The following is a 7679-nucleotide window of genomic DNA, read 5'->3' on the forward strand; positions in this document are numbered from 1 at the left end:
ACGTATTGCTTTATGTAAGACTTGTTAAACGAGTCTCCCGCGGCTTTTTACAAAATCCATTTTATTGCTAAAAGCATAAAAGTGCTTGATTAAAAAAAACAAAAACAAAAAAACAACAACTTGAGAACATTATTTCTTTTTTTCCCCCCTCCTGAAAATGTCACTTCCTCCGTGCTATTATGAGTAATGGCTGTCGGAGGCAGCAGTCACGGATCAAACAGCCTCTGTGTTCAGAGGTTAATTGTTATCGGAGAGTAAAGCCTTGGGTGTTTGGGAAAACTTGCAGAGAAATTCAATACAATGGTTTCCTTGGAGGCAAAACTGTGGTTGAGTGTGATTACGCAGTCACAGCACAATGTGTGTGTGTGTGTTTGAGGTAAGAAATTAACTTAATTATTCACAAATTGACTGCATTGTTTTCTTTACATATGTAATTTAAGAAGTTTTCCTCACGGTGAGGACGGTTTCCGCTTTTCCTGGGGGTTCGGTTTAAAACAACAATTCACGCTTTCCCGTATCTCCTGACAGTGCATAAATGAATCCATTGGCAGACGAACTGACACGTACTCATCAGAATAAATAATCATGATTTGTCGCAGCCCATCAGCTTGTCAAATGAAATGTGAAGACCATAAATTTTCAGTCACACCGCCGCAGTTTTCAGACCTATTTTAAGGACGTTGAGGAGTTCGGCAGCTCACGGCAAACGCAGTTAGACGGGTAAATATTTTCCACATCTGAAAGTACGCAGAAGATCAAATTGCTTGACCTAACGTGTCATCTTCCCACGTCTGCAACGACACATACGTGAGCACGCCAACGTTGTTTGTAAGAACGAAAGGACATGGGCTTAACTCCTAAAAAGTACAAGGGAGAACGAGATTGATTACTCATGCCTGGAAGTCTGAAGGGAACCAAGGCCATGAGTCTCTGAGGACATGGAACACAGGAAAACTTGAAGGGTCATTAGCGAGGCTTGAGTCTTTTACGCAGTTTAAATATTTGTCCATAAAAACATCTGAATGGGGGAAGAAAAAAAGTCGGAATGGAAAATACCGCTTTAAAGTTTTTATGCTCGAGGGAGGTGGAAAAGTTGCCGTAATCGATAAAAGATTAAAGCAAATGAGTGCAATGAAAAAGGAAATCTTTCAATGACCAGGAAAAACAACGGAATTGGAACATTCCAATGTTTTAATGTGAGAAGAAAATATTACGACAGTAAAAAAACCAAAGCAGCAACAAAACACCGTCAGCAGCTATTGGCGTTCTTAATTTACATCGCGATATCGCGACTATCTATCCCTCTGTAAAGACATTGACTTTGACTGTGGGCTCCCCCTGGTGGAAGATCGTGTCAACTGCAATCCAACAACGTTGTTAGTGCAGTTTAAACACAGCTTATAACTAATTCATGGAGCCAGATTCTCCACTTTCTTAGAAACATGTATCGAGTACATGAATCAAAAACACAACAAAGTCAAAGACTTTTTGTTTTTTTTCTGGACACTTGATCCACAGATCTCCAGAAATGATTCCCGAGGATGTTGACGGACGTACGCTGCAGCTGCAGGTTTGACCGCTGCGACAGCTCCGTCACTCAAAGCGGCGCCGGGCTTAAATTGAGGTCATAAGCCTGAGAGAAAATCTCATCGACGAGGAGCCGCAGAAGAAGAAGAAGAAGCTTCTCCTTCATCCTCACTCCTCGTTAGCTGCTACCTGCGACTTTTCTCCAGACAGTATCGATATTCCGCAGAGTAAACAAGTCTCGGGGGGGGCATTCATCATCAGCTTAGCAGCACCGGGGAGCACAGTCGCTGCTTTTGATTGAGGGGCTGGGCTAAGAAAACAGTAATTCAAGACTCTGAATAATAGTTTTTTTTCCCCGTTGATCTTGGAGAACTTTTTGTGCCTGAAGAAGACGAACACAAGTCTGAGGAGGACAATGGAAGCAATAATGGATTTCTAAAGACGTCAGACTCGGTCACGGATAACGACACGTCTCCAGGCTGTGCTTGATACTTGACGACAGAAGAGTCACGACCGTAGTAATAATAATCTCACAACGCTCCGATAAAACGTGTGGATGTGGAAGGTCGTAAAAATACAAATAACGTGTTGAATCATCTCAAATTAAAAGGGACGCTTTGACTCCAGCGAGGCAGATAAACAGCTTTATTTATTGCCGTCAGATGTTCATTTTCCACCTCGACTCCATCTGTGCATTAAATCCACAGATTTGTTTTTACTGCTTTGACTCAGAGACATAAAAACAAAAGGTGAAATAAGTCGTTCTTTGAGTGTTGATTCCATTTAGAGCCTTTTTTTTTTGTCCTTTTTTAAAGGTCACGTCTGACGCTGACATTTTTAGTTTTTTCTTTCTTTCTTTTTTTGTGCATCATCATCATCATCAACAACACATCAAGTTCACTTCACCAACCACTGCTGAATCAAGCCGAGTCGTGGTTTTAATGGTGACTATTTTTTACTGCCGTTTTATCGATTTCCTATGGTGGACATTTTTGACCGCAAGCACCAAATGTGTGATTAAAGTTAAATTCATGAGGTCATCAGACAGTAAATATGAAAAATATAGTATTTATGCTTGTGTATGTATATATGTATATGTATAGATATACGTATATGTGATATATACATATATATACCTACATACACATACATTTATGCATATATACTTATATATAATTCAGCATTTTCCACCATAAAAGATGAATAAAACCAACAAAAATTATATATATAACTGTTCACGAGGAGAAGAAACTCAAACTCACAGGGTATTTTGTTGAGCTCGTTCATGAACTTGTCCTTCAGCTTGGAAAAGGCCTCGTCCTTCTCGCCGGTGCCCGGTCCCGCCGTGTTGGTGCTGTTGGACCCGGCCGCCGAGGCGGAGGCGGTGGTGGGCGTGGGCGCCGCCGCCGCCAGCGCTTCCCTTCGACTCTCGTTCATCGCTGATGATGCTGAGCAGCCAAGGCAGAGACGCTGGAGAAAGACAGAAAAAGACAAGGACGGGGTTAGCTCTTTTTTTTTCCTTCTTTTGTCCGTGCCGTGACAGATTATCGAGTCGACGCAGCGCCGTGCGACGGCAGCTGCCGGCTCAGCCTGAGCAAACATCAGCTGGGCTCCACGATGAAATTGGCCAGTGCACTGAATTCAGAACAAAGCTACTCTCTCATGCTTAAACTCCTGATTAACATCACACAGACAAGCTAAAAATGATTATTTATTAGTCGTGTACAACACGGGGGGCGAGTCTCGGCGATGCCACCGGTTTATGATTGAATCTGTGCAAACAGTAAATAACACAGACTCTTATCATGTCCAGCTCTTCAAGTACAAACAGGTGTTTGCTTTAAATACAAGAACTCTGCGAGGAGGAACTATCTTTGATGACAAACCAGATGGTTCACTTATATGAACCTTTAATGAGGCAGATGTGTCAAAAGAAAACACGTCACAAAGGGAAGAAATATGGAAATATCTTAATTAACAATATTAAAATCATGATTTTTGGCTGCATGCTGGATGCATGCATCCTCCTCTCCTCTAACTCTGGTTGTGTGAGACCGCGTGTGTTTGTTCAATGAGCTGTAAAAGTGTAAAAATAAACTTTACTATTATTATTGGTATAATTATTAATAATAAGCAAAATTGTGTTTAGAATCAGGGTTCTAGTTCCACACATTCAAAAGCGTTGTCCTCAATTTCACAAGGTTGATTCGCAGTCTTGTAACAGTGCTTGTGCTACGTCATTTAACCTATAGGTGGCGCCGCTGTGCTGGTGCCCCAATGCCGGGTTTCAAAAATCAAGCACTGAGCAGTGTGAGCTTCAGAACAAGACGGGGTTACGGTTGTTGATGAACATGAATAATAGTGTTTCACCCATTCATTTCCTATGGGGGACATTTTTGACCCCAAGCACCAAATATGTGAGTAAATTCGGGATGCGCTAATACTACATTATTCCGACTGAGTACAAGTACGCAAAACTTGAGTACTTGCCGATACGGATTACTGCACCAACAATACAGGCGAATATTGTGCTCTAAATCCAGATTTATATACAAACGACTGTATTTTAGTTTGTATTTTACATCTTAAGTCCTATTTTAAGCCATTCCTTCCACCGTCTTTGTGCCCATTGTTATTGCTTTTACTCGTCTTGTCGTCGTCGTCGCCCTTGTGATATTGTTGGAAAAGGTTGTATGTGTGTGGGTAATTAATACGCCTTAATATTCAACCTTTAATTAAAAAAGAAGAAGAAGATAAATGCTCATTATAGCATATAATAGAACAACAATGGAGAGATTAAATGTTTTATTTCCATAAAAGAGCCTTTATAACATTTCTAGGCTCAAATAAACGGTTAAATAATTATCTTTAAACTTTATTTTTCAACTGAATTGTGTTTTTATTTACGACAAAGTCGCAGACGGTCACTTGGAAATCAGTCTTTGTGTCGCTCTACCGCACACGGGGAACTATTTATTGTCCACTCTGTGTGTGCAGGTTGTAATTTTGCTCCGTCACCATAGCGATCCAAGAGGATAATAATGGCACACTGTTGTTAAAGAGTTGTGGGTTGGCGGTTTTTTTTGTACAGTCAATTGAAGGTTATTGGTCGACCGTCTACTATTTTCTCCTGTTACAATAAATTCAGCTCTAGTCTTTATAATGGACAATAGACTCCATCATTTTCAATATCGAGCTGTTATTTACAATTGACTGCATGTTAAAATACTGTATTAACAATTAACGTTTTATATATTTAATTTTTTTATATATATAATTAATGTGATTATATCTATTGCTCTGAATGTGCTTGGTTTGGTTTGCAAATCCAAAATAAAAGTTTCACATTCAGCTCCTGGAGCAGAGGCAGAGTCTGCTGCAGGTCTGCACAGTGTGTGTGTGTGTGTGTGTGTGTGTGTGTGTGTGTGTGTGCGTGCAGCATCAGTGTGTGTTATATCCATTTAGCAACATAGTCATTTATTTTCACTGAGCTCTTTAGGGGGAGGGAACACGATTTTCCTCCTTCTCTGTCCTCTGTAGTGATTTCCCAGCTGATGCAGGGAATTCAATCTGGCAATTTTCCACCAACCACAACAACAACAACAACACACTTTGCCTCAAAATATAGGTTAGCACTGCTGCTGCCACTGAGCGGCAAGAGGGTTTTCTAAAACAAAGTATTCAAGTGAAGGAAAGTGACCATTCTGAACACACGAGTTAGCATGTTCTCTCTCAAGTGTACGTGGGTTTCCACCCACAGTCCAAAAAACATGCAGATTTGGGGATTAGGCAAAATTGGACGCTCTAAATTGCCTCTAAATTGGCCGTAGGTGTGAGAGTGAAGGGTTGTTTGTCCCTGTGATGGACTGACGACCTATCTCGGATTGGCACCAGCACACCCCCATGTTTCCGTCATTATACGGTTCGGATTCGGTTTGGTACAGTACTGTAAAGCGCTGGGGTCAGGCTCAGAGAACAGTACCTTTACTTGGTTGGAGGGGGCGTCGTGTGACGGACAACAAAGGAGGACATCCAGCAGCTCGGATCGTGGCCATTTGTCTAAACAAGACTTCAAGCTTTAAGAACTTTGAGAACAGACTGCGGGCGTTGAAGAAACACAAATCGGGAACTGACTGTTGAGGGTGGAGCTAAACCATACCGTACCCCAAGGGGAAGGGGGCCAAAGAATGGAACTGTTGGGGCTGTCGGTGAAGGTTCTCAGTCATCCAGGGTTCATAATCCTCTTCAGTGGTTCAGCTGTGCTGCGACTGGACTTGTCGAATGCGTTCTGGGAGGGGGGAATGAGCCGCATCGTCCAACTTAACGCCGCTCTCCACCGGTATCAGCCTCAGAGGTTAATAAATACCTGGTTCTTCCCACTATTTTAGTCAGAAGTGGAGAAGCTTCTTGGACGAGAGGTGAACGGTCTTCGACTCAACTCAAGCTAAACTACTGAAGTACAGTTGGGGCTGGTTATTTTGGTACTAATCCCAATGGAAACGCCACAAAAACGAACCGTTTAACTCAATGGAAACACGGCTTACGTGTAAGCATGATGGTCCTAAATGGTACGGTGTTTGTTTTCTTTCTTTTGTTCTCAGTCTCAGTTTATTTAGAGACAAAGAGACAGTGATGCGACACCGAGTGAGGCAAAACACAGCTGGACTGCACGCTCGCTAACGTTTGCCCAAGAAATGTGCAATCTGAAAGAATAACGTTTGTTTCTTCACGCCTACCCACTGTACGTGCACATCAACACGAGTGTTTTCATTACTCTTCAAGAGCTCAGAAACACTGGTGTATACACCAGGTTTATATAAAACCACGTCACTTTCCTTCCTCGCGTTCTTCGGGTTCTAATACTCGGCTGACTCACTGCACGTCTGCGTCTCCTAATTGAAAGAAAGCCAAGGTTTGTAAACAGAAAGACTGACAAGAAGCTCTGCAATTAGAAAGACTGTGATGACCTTTCATGTCTTAGTAGCAAGGTAAAAAACAACGAAATAGAACTGTAGAATTTCATTTTCTATTCAAATGTCACCGTTTCTGTCTGTTCTACCAATCTCAAATGTCTTGTTAGAGATGCCATGGAAGGACGTGCTGCGATGTCATGGACGTTTCAGAAGTTGTTGTCTTTTTTTCCCCCTCTGATTGTGTCGGAGCATGTGATTCAAGACAAAATCCTCTGTGGAATTGAAACAAAGACAGAGACGAGTTCAGGCTGCTACTGATGTGCCGTCGTCAGGTTAACAGCGAGCATGAACAGGGAGGTGAGAAGCCGAGAGCAGCAGCAGCGGCAGCAGAGACACGACCTGGGACAATTATCTACAAAGGTGCAAGAAAACGAGTCATCTCTGCTTCAGTGCAGTGACTCTGTGTCTGTGGTTGAGAGACAACAGCGTGCTTGAAACCTTCTTGAAAGAGTGAACACACTTACAGGACCAATTGGTTACACCACAATTGGTGGTGCTGAACCTAAGGAGCTCCAATAGCCGACGTTACACACACACACCCATAACTGTACCCAACTGTAGCTAGGTAATAGCACCAGCATGATGGTCATGATTCATTTTCTTTTAAAGGTATTTAGTGCATTATTTACTGGCGTATTTTAAACGTATTGCCGAAAAGATTGTTAAGTAGTTTTGAAATGTCCAAATAAGTTTGTGTGTTTACATTTAAATGTAGTTTAGGGCTAGGGCCTTGCTTTACAGAGGCCACCATTGTGTGTTGTGAAAACTATGAAAATGAAGAAGAACGGCATTCTTTTTAATGTGTGTAGGTCCTTGTAGAAAGAAAAATGTGAGTCTCGCCATCAGTTAGCGCTACATCGAACACGCTGGACCTTCAAACTAAGGTCAAATTGAAATTCTTGTTGTTTGGCGAGTATTATGGTGTTCACAGTCACCTCTTCACTGCCCCCCCTCCCCCCTCCGGCTGTGATTTTTTTAACACCACTGTCTGTCTGTCTCAAACAGATGTTTACAAGACATCATGTGGCAAACTGCCCGACAAACGAGCGCGAAACCTATAATCAAAGCAAGAACATGACTCAAAAACATGAAATCATTTAACTGCAGGCTTTTAGAGAAAGTGCCAACAAGCTTTTCTTCTCCTGTTCTGAACAAAGCCGTTATTGGCTACCTTGCCCC

At 42.0% G+C, this 7679-nt stretch overlaps 1 protein-coding gene across 1 annotated transcript in view; it reads right to left on the bottom strand.

The window, feature by feature from the left end:
* LOC310942012 (synaptotagmin-1-like) overlaps positions 1–2964 on the bottom strand; it is a gene marked incomplete at both ends in the record, with an annotated part of 40961 nt that extends 37997 nt beyond the window's left edge. Inside the window, one exon of the mRNA XM_083907281.1 lies at positions 2790–2964. Coding sequence (XP_083763407.1) covers positions 2790–2964 — 175 coding nt within the window. The remainder of the gene's footprint in view (positions 1–2789) is intronic.
* Positions 2965–7679: the final 4715 nt, after the last annotated feature.

Source organism: Microchirus variegatus (assembly GCF_963457635.1).
Source record: "Microchirus variegatus genome assembly, chromosome: 20".
NCBI lineage: Eukaryota > Metazoa > Chordata > Actinopteri > Pleuronectiformes > Soleidae > Microchirus > Microchirus variegatus.